Source organism: Apteryx rowi, unplaced genomic scaffold (genome assembly GCF_003343035.1).
Source record: "Apteryx rowi isolate R43461 unplaced genomic scaffold, aptRow1 scaffold_34, whole genome shotgun sequence".
In the NCBI taxonomy this organism is placed as follows: domain Eukaryota; kingdom Metazoa; phylum Chordata; class Aves; order Apterygiformes; family Apterygidae; genus Apteryx; species Apteryx rowi.
The window spans coordinates 1,124,006-1,135,867 of NW_020449863.1; the positions used below are offsets into that span (position 1 = coordinate 1,124,006).

The window sequence follows — 11,862 nt, forward strand, 5'->3', positions numbered from 1 at the left end:
ACAGCCATTCTGAGACACCACCTGCAAGCTCCTCAAATTTCAGAACAAGCTTGTTTAGCAGAAAGACAACCTCCAGCTGTCCATTCTACTTCCAGTGAACATCCAGAGCAAGCTCCTCTTCAGAGAAATAATCATTTTAAACAGTTCAACTCTTTCCAGCAGAAGGTAACCTTACCAGAAATCCTTCCACTTGTTTGAATTTTCTCACTGCCTTAGCAGTCAAAATATTATCACCTTTTTACATCACTGTTAGAATATTGATAGAACAGTCCATGCTGGGCTGGGCTGAGATCTAGCTACATGAAGGGAAAAAGTAAAAATCTACTTCCCACAGTTTGACTGGGATCAGAACCATGTAATTCACTGGCTAGTGCCTGTCCCTGGCACTCAGAACAAGTTTTCCTTTCACTGTAGCCAGTCACGACTCAGGTGAAATTAGCACCTCCAGGGAGCTCTCCTCCGTATAGTGGAACTGCAAGAAGCCACGAATGTCTATTCACGCACAGCTTAGGCAAAAAAGTCAAAAACACTTAAGTGTGTGGTTTACTTCACAGTTTCACTGAACTGACAGAATAGAAAGTTAAGCACACAGGTAAGTTTTTGCGAGGGGGAAACAGAACTGGTATTGTCTCTTCTGTTGTTTAGATGGTTTCGTCCACATGAAACTGAGGACAGAAAAATAATTTAAGGTAATGGAAACTATGACTGCAAAGCTATATGAGCATCACACCACTGTCAACTTGGCTCCACAGTCAGATTTCCCTTTTGTGTACAACTATTTTTGCAGACTAACACAGTTTTAATATGATTAATCCTTCTGATCCCTCTCCTGTCTTTAGCTGGTAGTGGCACTCACCACAGCAAATTAGTCTGATTTTACTTTTCCCTGACTATTCAAATTCAACAGATTCATATCTCTGTTTGCACTGACATTGTATCTTATCCCTATAGAATATATTTTCCTTTTAATCCTAGGCTTTTTTCCCTTGAAAAACAAAAATATTTTTGAATTATTCTTAATTCATGATATAATTTAAGCAGGAATTATTCTTTTTCCCATTTCTCTTAGCCTTTTAAGAAAAAAAATATATATATTTCCATGCACTGTTAAGTTCAAATTGAGTTATCAACTGCCTTATTCTGTTTCTCAGCGCTTATAAGAAAAATTAATTTATACATCACAATTTATGAATGCAGCCATGTGAAAATGGCAATCATCAATCAGCAACTATGGGCAGAATTGCCTTTCCTCTGTTGTACTGAGCCACACATGACAGCTGGTAAGGAATCCCAACCAGGAGAAGGAGAAAAAGTCATGGTATCAGGTACAAGAGCTCATGAAGAAAAGAATATCTCAGACTTATTAGCTTTAAACCTATGAGTTTCTGGGTACTAACCACAGATATTTGGAATTTATTTTCCTGTATTTTCTCTAAAGTCAGAGGAATCAAGCATTTACCTCTTCAACATTTTCAACAAATATCAGAAAAAGGACACACAATAGGATTTCTTTACAGCTTACTTTACCTGTATATTGAGAGATCAAGCTGTCATAAAGTCTTAGCCTAACACAGTTTACATAAACTCTTATTCACAGCTGAAAATACAGGAAAAATAGCAGTGTTCTTAGTGAGCACTGTCCCAAAACACTGCAAGTACCTACATTAACCCTGATATATAGAGGGAAAAGGAAAATACCTACTGATAAAAGGGACAATAAAAATAAATCCCTCCCTCCCCTTTTCTTACCTGGATATATGTGATAGAAGCCAAATCTTGAATACTGAATTCCTACCAGATCACATTCACAAACATTCGGACTCCAAGACACTAAATTCAAGTCATGTGCCAATAGAAAAAGCTACACAAAATGACTGCCCCTTCCATACGCCAGCAGAGAACTGTCTCCCTTCTGTAGGCAGCATGTCCTTCCACTCCATAATGCAACTACAGGCACAGAACACTGTGGAGTTAAAACTGATCACATCTGCTTTTCAGTCTCTTCGGACAGTTATTGGCTACTGGCTCACTCATCAGAGGCCAGCTCATGCCACTTTATCTCTCTTCCCTGACTTCAGCTGTGCTGACTCACATTCACTAAGGGCTGGAGCAAGGCCTGCAGATCCAGCATCTTACTGGTCATCGCAGTTGTTTCTCACTGTTAGCTTATTCTTTCAAGCAACTCTACTATTTGCTACACACAAAAAAAGAGAACAGAGCATTAGGAACTGCTGCAGTCACAGCGTAGAAGTCCTGTGGCATCGCTGCATTGAGAAACTCATGCATTTTTCTGAGTTGCTCCCAAAAAGCACTCCTGTTCCTGTTCCCAGAAGCACAACTGTATAATAAATTCCTACCCAATTGAAAAAACAGGCTACCCAGTGGTTTCAGTGCTATAGGCAGAAGAGCAATAGGACACTGTGAGAGCAGAACATGAGTACAAGAAACAGTAAAGTGAGCTAAACAAATAAAAAGAGCATACACCTGCTCCATCAGTATATAGAGATAACACTAGCAGGAGCCTGCCAGGGACACAGTTGCAGAGCAGTATGAAAATGCTCCTACTGTCAACTAAGACAGAGACTGCAGATGGTTCACACCCTGAGTCCATTCCAAAGTACACAAGCTGTTATCCAGCCTTTGACAGGGTTTTATATATTCCACTTTTGATGGAACAGGCATCTAGTTCACTGGATGAATTAATCTATTACTAGAAAGTGTTTTATGCTCATCATAACATTACTATGAGTGCAGTTAAGTGCTGGGCACCTTCAGTATTTGCCTTTTGTTGAAATCTATTAAAAAACAACAATAAAACTGAAACATACTCTGAGCAGGAGGCAAGGTCATGAGCCACGCACTCCTCATGGTGGCTTCTGGCAAGATTTCAGAGAAAAGCTACAGGCGTTCAACAGTTGCCCAGTGAAAATAAAGTAGCATGAGTGCCAAGGAAACCCTGTCCAGTGTAAGTATGGGTGGATCATATGTTATTGTACTGATTCACCAGCCAAACCTGGGTAACATGAAGGGATACGGAGTAGCAGTCACAATTTCTATAGGCAGAAGAAATGGAAAGTAATACACCGTGTCTCAGGTGAGAAAAGGTAAGACAGAAACAAAACACTGATTTCCACTGCTTGGCTTTAACTGTCCTCCTGACTTCTCAGATTTCCCTTCCTTGATAAAGACATCTGCAACATGTTCTCTTCAGAGACAACAATGCCACAATTGCCAATGCTTGAATGGTCTCCATTGGATGCCGTGCCAAAATACAGCACTTACCTTCCTTGCTAAAAGGCAGCTTGCTTGCTTTATGCTATGAAAGCAAGGACAATATGCCAAATCCTACTGTAAGGTAATTCACACTGCACAATCATATTTTCAGCTGAATTATACACAGAATTTTTTAAAAGCCTTTACGGAGTACTTTGAGTATAAAAATATGCATTTATCTGGACTTCTTTTGAGGAAAATGGAAAGCAAATCTAAACTGGCTTGGAAAAGTTAAAATTTGGATGAAAATGCTTGAAGAGAAGCTTCATTTACTGTTTCAATAAAACCAGGTTTGATCTGATGAAGTCAGGTCAGTTTGAAATTCCTGTTTAATGCAAATGTCATTATAAATCAGACAGAAGGGATATGTTGGTAGCCCCATTTCCTGTACAGAGCTGCACTAAAAGCTAGAAGATTTGCAGATGCATGCAGCTGTTTGCATTATTAGGCCTAATTTTAGCATTTCATAAGCTTCTAATTTTCAGAATTGTTATTATTTTCTTTAAAATAGCAAAACACACATGAAGGGTCCCATAGTGATGGTGAGGGGGACCTAAATACCAAAATAACTCTATAGGTACTCATTTTTTATTTTTCTAAAAATAATCTCCTATATCATTTACATGTTGAAATTTTTCAAAAGGAATCGACATTTTTTAGATAAACCAGGTTCCTTATACATTTGCACTGCAAAGTCTGTTCTCTTGCATGCTGGACCACAGACCAATCAAGAATGAAACTCATTGTTTGCTGACATTAAGCATTATCCAAACAACCAAACGACTTGAAAAATGGAAAAGAAGACTGCTGGGAGTGTAAAGGGTGCTTGACAGGCCAAAAAACAGCACTGAAGATTATTAGGTGATTTTACTACTGAGAAACACTCCAGACCAGCAAACACGARAAAAACCTGCCATTAGAATTCCTAGGTCTGGATACACCAGGCAACTCTTTTTCCTCATTAGAAACAAACAAACTTAACTATGAATATAAAACCCTGTCATCTTATTATAAACTTCTGAGGCTAAATCAGTATCTTGAGCAGGCAAAAATCATTTTTGGAGATGTTTTGCTAGCTTTATTCTCATGCTATTAAAAGGTAGTTTGGGTTAGACTAGGGCAAAGAGAAGGAAAAGCATGGGCAGCAAGAAACTAATCATTCCCCCTCCCACCCCCCCAAAAAACCCCTCCTAAGCCTGCCTGCTCCAACACAGATTGAAACATGTTTAAAAAAAGTTAAGTACCAGAGTCCCTCTAATACAGAAGCACTCCTCTATGTATTGGCACATTTAGAAAAAAACAGTACCTATGCAGTACCTATGCTTAGAGGCTTTTTTCTTGATCTTCATGGAGCTTTGGATTCAGGAGACTACAGGAGTCTGGCTATACAGATGGAGAGAAGTATCTAACTGTGTCAACAAAATCTGAAAAACATTAAAACACCTTGAAATAAAGTTCCCTTATAAGGAGTCATCTCAGAAAAGGAAAAGAGCCCAATACACAATGTAATAATTTGTTCTATGAACTCTGCCTCCCAGCAGAACTTCATTTAATATACTTGATTACTGAAAGAGGACTTTAACGAACGCCAAGCACAGACATTTACACTAAATCTGCAAACTAAAAATGTTGGCCACATGCATTAATCATACCTTTTTAAGGCCCCGAAACAGAATGCCCTGTTCCAGTCCAAAATTTCTGTCAATTTCTTCTTCATACTCTGCAAAGAATAAAACATCTTTATTAATGACAGAATACTAAGCAAAGCACGAGTCAGTGCCATGGCACTGTTTCTAAACAGCAACAAATTCTCCATGTCTGTTTCACAAATACGGACACTCAGAACCAGGGAAGAGGCAATTTCTACATGGAAGGAATTTTAGAAGCATGAAGCCAACAAAGCAACAAAGTTTACTCTTACCCAGTGGACATAAACAAGATGCCCTTCTCTAACCAACCCCTGCAGCTCCTGGGCTTTGACATCTACTCACCCTGAATTTTTGGAAAATGAATGCGTAATACCCTGGACCACTGGACACAATTTTCCAACCCTTTTTGACCTACATAGGCTAATGAACTTCAGCATGCACAAATAAGTTACTGCAGCTTAGCATGTTGCCATTTATCAGCCAAGTTGGAATATCTGACTAGGGAAGCATTCTTAACCAGGGGCAAATGTAAAGCACATTTGGCTGTACATGCACCATTGAAGTATAACGAAAACATTCATTATTTTATACACAACCATTGGTCTCTAAATAGCATTAGAAACGCACTGGAACAAAGGGCAGATATTTACTGCAATGGGAACAAGTAATCCATGAAATATGCTTCAAAACCAGCTAGACACTTCCCCAAAAACCTATGATAGTCAAAGAAACTTCAAATTTCCTTTCAGTTACATGATGGCAAGAGGCTGTCTCTAAGCACTTAAACATGCTCAGCTGAAAAAAAAGGAAGATTAAAAATTTACATGAAATATGGTCCAGTTTTTCTGCAAACCTTCAACTTCTAACTAAAAAATTAATCTCTTAAAAAAACTTTTTTTTGCCTCTTACTGTGATACAGAAGATAAATCTGTAGAAAGGCACTCTCCTTCTCTTATCTAAGAAAATACCCATCTTTGTTCTACCAGTCTCTAAAAATCTTGTCAATCCACAGTGACCAAGTACATAAAAACTGTTGATGTTTTTGAGGACACCTAGCTGACCTGGAGCAACCTTCTGTGGTGATGGCACTGGAAACAAGCTGTTCCACAGAAATAAAGAAAAACTTGTCCTGTTTAGTATTCACACAGAATTTTATATGCTCAAAGTACTGCAGTTTTTAATCACTTCTCAAAATCTGTGAGGTATCCTGTTGTACAAGTGGGATTTACAGAGCCATTATTTATTCACAGAGAGGAGATGGAACGTAAGTCAGAGATAGAGCCCAGGTTAGAATTTGATCCACTCCTGTCAACTTCTACTTGTTAAATCAATGGAATTAGCTGAAGAGAATGACGCTGCGGGGAGAGCTCTCTTATCCTCAGAGCACTTCAATACAAATCGTTTCCATTCCACCTCAATAAAATCTCTCAGAAAAACCATGGAGAGATCCACCCCTTATAGAACTACAGTTACAGTCAAAACATACATCTTCCCCTCTGTCCTCAGTAGCCAAGCATATTAGCAGCATGAGTAGCTGCATCATTTTTACAGGGTTACTGGTCTCCTTGTCTGTCTTATCTCTCTCGCTTATTCTGCCCTGTTCTTGCACTTGTGTTTAATTAGACTCAGTTCTGCAAAGGGCTCCCAGTGGGAGCACTCTGGCTCCTATTCCAACCATGCTCCCAATTTGAAGAGCCTCAGGCCTTAAACAGTGAGTTTTTAGCTTAGGAACAGTCTCTTCTCACTTTTTCTGTAATGGCATATCGATCCTGCGTTGGGATCTCAATATAACCATAAAACAAAACTAAATTTAGAATTATAATTAAATGGAAAGGCTACACTGTGTAAAAATAATTAGTACTGTAGAAGTATACAAAGGAAAACTTGCCGTATTCTCAGTAATGAGAAAAGTGTATCTCAGTTTTAACCTCCAAATTGCTATAAGCTATCTACACAGGACATTTCCAATACAGGTGGAAAAAACAATCATATCTTCACCAGCTGTCATCCTTTTTCATAAAACAGATTTTGATGCTAAGAATTATAATCCAAAATAGTAAGTAGAATAGACACAATAGAAATCATAGCTGGGTTGTTTAAATATGTAGAGCATATAATCAACATTATTTCTATGTTTTAAGATGGTTTGATATCTCCCTCTAGTGGAAAAGCAAGACATGAGACTTGAATATAAGTATGGTAAAGCCTTTCAGAGAAAAAGGCCTTTAGAGTCAGTTTTCTACAAAGCATTCTACCTTCTAAATTGACTAAGTTCYGCAAACTTGCATGCACCTCCCAGTACCTATTTATGTAGTACTTCACTAATTTCTGTGGAAGCATGTGCCTATCCTTAATTTCATTCACTGAATGAATTCACTGAATGAGCATTCACTGAAAGTTAACAGAATACATTAATTCCAGAGTCCACTGTATGTTAACAACACATTTCCTGTTGCCTTGCCCAGACAACCAAGCCTTAAGGACCTTTTAGCACAACTATGATAAATCTGGACTGCACGGGACTAAGTACCTCACTTTGGGGGAAAATAGAAAACGCGTTAAAATCCTTCCAACGCTCATATACAGATCAATTCTCAAAACTGATTTCCCTAGAAGCAAGCCTGTTGCTTATTATTAGGTCAGCAAGTGATTCCCTTCCTTCTCTAGCACTGGCAAGGCAAAATAATCTGCCCATGAATTAAACATTTTGAATTTTAAATGTGAACTCTTGTAATAACTTCCAACAGTTCAAGAAGAAGCCTCAGCTACTCAACAGACCCTTCACTTCATAAGGTAAGTTCTGGGCTCCTTGGGGGGGGGGGGAAAGGTTCAATTACTTGGTTAAAACAGTTACTAAAGGATTTTACTACAGGAGTACAGCAAATCAGGTAAGAAACTCGTGAATATTAAACCTGGAAAAGGCAACAGCAAAGAGAGGTGAAACTGAATATTTAATATGTTAATTGAAACTGTGTTTCCACAAAGTTTATTAAATTTTTGTAGCAGCTCAGTTAACAGTGATACTAAAGGGAGCAGATGTTTTGACATCAGCACAGAAATGCAGCAGAGCTGCTTGCACATGTAAACATGACTTAAAGACCACTATGTCCTTTAAATATCTGCCTTACCCCTTTCAATTTTATACATAAAGCAACCACCACAGGCAGAAAAGAACTCATGTGCAGTAAAACCCTCTTATGAAAGAAAACATGATTATGCAAGCCTGCTTTGAGTAAATAAATGAGAACAGGTGCACACAATTCCAGAAAACAAATTCTTAAGCATCTGCTGAGAAATTCATTTTTTTTACAATTTTATTCTATAATTAAAAAGGATAGCCATAGAACCTTTCTTTAAATTACTACACAGTATTTATTAAGAGATCCTTCTTATCTGCAGCAAAATATCAATAACATAAGATCTAATTAAAATGCAGCATATCATGAAGCATATCTTTTTCTCAGCTGCTGATTTTAAAAATGCTGCAGGTGATAGGCTTCAAGATTAACATGGAAAATACCAAATTCAGAGGGTTTTTTTCTTCTATTTTCCTTACTTCAGTAGCTAAATAATCTTGTGCTTAAAGTAAGGAGTACACATTGTTGAACTGACAAGTACAGTCCTGAATGAAAGAGAGATTACAGAAAAAAGGCCCTGGACCTGCAAAGACACAAAAAACACAGTCAACACTATGCACCACAAGTAGTTCCTCTGCACTTCAGTGGGACTTCTTATACACAACAGGACTTCTTATGCACAAAAAAGTATGTATTTCCATGTTTCTTAGCCTGGCACAAAGATGTTCCTAGTGAGAAGGTGAAAAAAACCTTGGCATTTACTTTCTAACAAACACACAGGATTTCTGGCTAATGCTTAGTAAAGACCTACGGATGGGAAAGGCAACCAAAGCAGAAACAGAAATATTCCTGATAGCCTGTTCTAGTATTTCACTTATTTTCTAGCATATTTAGAAGGAGAAAACCCTGTTGCTGTGGAATTTATCTCACTTGTAATCTAACTATAAATTCATTAGATATCACTACATTAAATCAGTGAATTCAAGATTTCTGTTTATACAGAATGAGATTTGTGATGTTTGTTCAGCAATAAACTATGATGTCCTACTGTACTAGAATAGACAGGTTACAGCAATTCCTCCTGCCTGGCTTAACTGTGGAAAAACTTTATGGTGTTAGCTGTCAGCCAGGCAGTGCTTCCCAGATACAGAACATTCTGCTGCTCCAGTGCATATGTATACACTGTATAAATATGCAAATAGATATATAACACCAGCAGAAGAATGATGTTCAGCTGAAAAGCAACCTTAAAACCAAGACAACTTACAAGTGTATATATATATAAAAAAAAAAACATAACCCACACTACCTCTTATTCTGTCACCTTTGAGCTAGACTGAATAGCTGTCACTAGAGAGCACTCACTCACCCAAGAGCTTCCACTGACTTCAAAGAACTTAATTAGCCCTTATGGGCACACAGTTATGGCCGTGCTGTGGCACTCGCAGGCCTATGGCCTGCCTGCATGTCAAAGCCACATGAGCAAAGTGTCAGATGTGCACCAGAAGCCAGAAATTCCTGGATTCTAGCCATGTACTTGGCCCATTCATCTCCACTGGCTTCTAATGGAAGCTCTGTTCTTACAACGCCTCCACATATTCACTTCTGGCACACAGAGAAACTACTGAATTTTACAAGGCCGCTCATGGTCTTTAATACGCACGGTTGAGTTCAAGTTTGCCTCATCAAGGCCTTACTGTTCCTGAAAAAAAACATGTTCTACAAAATTAAGAGAAAAGCATACATTTGTTCCTTTTCATAATATAATTTGGACTTCAAAGGTTTCCAACATTTATTCTGACAGGTGAATGTCATGATACCATTAAAGGGACTTTCCTATGATTTTAAACACAAACTCTTAATAAGCCTCATCATAAAACCTCCTCATAGCTGTTTCCTTGCTAACGTTTACTTTTATATTCCTAATTTACAGCAAGAAAAAGAATAGATGTTCCAGCTCAAAAGTCTCTTTTGGGAACCCTCTGGGAGCTTGACTGCAGAAGAAACTAACAGATAAGTAAAGTTAAGCAATCTCATGAGCCATACAAGCTAGAAGCACTAAAAAAGTGAATGCATATGCTTTACAGACTTACTTCTAGAAACTTTGTACACTTCATAGAAAGAATAAAAGTGAGAGCCAACTGTAATAAACACATAGAGATACACTTCCCATGCTGGTAGCATCATTAGTCTTAGAGCTTTTCCACCGCTGATCACACTGTATTCAGCTTTGTAGTTAATCCCTTTAAAAAGGAAGGAAAACAAAGAAACATGATACAATGTTGTTTGGCATCTGAACATCTTTAAGACAATAAACAAAGCTACAGGAAGATTGATAATGCAATAATTTTTTTTAAAAAAATCACTTTGCAATCACGTAGTCTTCATTTGTGTACTGCATATCATGAATGTCAGTACTTTCTCAGAGTAACTACTATTGGGAAGTGGCTAAAATTTATAAACATTTTTCTAATATTTTGATCACAAAGCGATAACACGTCTAACTGTTTGTATTTAACACTTTTCTTGAGGATAACTGAAAAACTGCAAAACAATCCCACCTGTAGGATTTTAACATACACAGAAATTAACACCATCTCTCAATGTATAAGAAATAAACATTTGCATTTTAGCTTCATAAAAAAGAATGCATCAACTAAGTTTGATGTCAAAATGGTGCTGCATATGTTTCTTTATTAAATGAATCTGCATTAGCCACATTTATTTATAAAAGAATTATGCCAGCTGTTTTTTGGAATAAAAGCATACAGCATACACTCCATTTACAAAAAGACAGGTAGTTTGAAAACCGTATCTGAGTTATAACTAACACATATAATGACGAAGTCTAAAAATGCCATGTGTCTGCACAGATACCCATCATATGTATCTGTCATATATATACACACACAGTCCCCTACACACATAAACACACTCATAAGAATCCTTTACAATTCTGTTATGCCTAATTAGCATAAGGCATTAGGGCTTCACTCACACATATGAAATTACAGAGTTACCATTATATGAAAATACATGCTTACAATTAAATATTTTTAGCAAGAAGCTGCAAAAATTATACACAGCAAGAGCACTTCTAAACATCTGCATACAAAATTAAAGCTTAGGACACCATTTATTGCACAGTGTAACAGTGATATTGTCTCCTTAAGGAAACCTCAGTCAGATTTCATTCATATAATTATTAAAGTCATTTCGGTTCAGTATATAGCTAATGTATACGTGGTACTAGAAGAGGTCTATTATGTTGTAAACGCAGGTTTTGAATATAATCAACTGCTGAATTGAATCCTGTCAAAAGAATCTTTCGCAGAAAAGAAACAGCACGCTGGAGGTTATTAAAATACCATTTACACAAAATAGACCAGTTTCAGTGGAAGTTTTCTCTTACTAAGACGCGTATGGGATTCCCGCCCTCCTCCTCCTCCAGTGTAATTTGCAGAGGGTAAAGGAGCGGCGGGCGGCTGTCTCCCTCCCCAGGTGCTCATCCTCCCGGTCGCAGGACCCCCGCGCGAGCACCGCTGCGGCGCGGCCCCGGAGCCTCTGCCCAGGCGGCGCCCGGCCGCGGGGGGCGGGGGGGTCCCGGCCACGCGGACCGAGCGGCGGCAGCGGGGCTCCTCCGCGGCGCTGCGGGGCGTTTAGGGGCGCCCGCGGGACCTCAGCCCCGCCGGGTGCGTGCCACTGACCGCGCCGCGGCCGTGCTGGAGCGCCAGGAGCACTTCGCAGGCAGAACGCCAGAGGGAGGCGGGACTCAACGCCCCACCAAAATCACGGGTTTGCAGGAGGGCCCCGGGGCAGCCGCTGCCCCCGCGGCCGGACACGCGGCGTTTGCCGCTGCCGAC

At 38.9% G+C, this 11,862-nt stretch overlaps 1 protein-coding gene across 2 annotated transcripts in view; it reads right to left on the bottom strand.

Annotated features, from left to right (window-relative positions):
* HHAT (hedgehog acyltransferase) overlaps positions 1–11,526 on the bottom strand; it is a 116,955-nt gene extending 105,429 nt beyond the window's left edge. The window contains exons 1-3 of one of the 2 annotated variants that reach the window (XM_026072404.1): positions 11,412–11,526; positions 10,093–10,242; positions 4,926–4,993 (exon numbers count right to left, since the gene is read on the bottom strand). In XM_026072404.1, the coding sequence (XP_025928189.1) occupies positions 4,926–4,993; positions 10,093–10,242; positions 11,412–11,508 (315 nt within the window). In that variant the 5' untranslated portion in view covers positions 11,509–11,526. Of the gene's footprint in view, positions 1–4,925; positions 4,994–10,092; positions 10,243–11,411 lie in introns of those variants that run through there. The other variant, XM_026072405.1, reaches the window with a different exon arrangement.
* Positions 11,527–11,862: the final 336 nt, after the last annotated feature.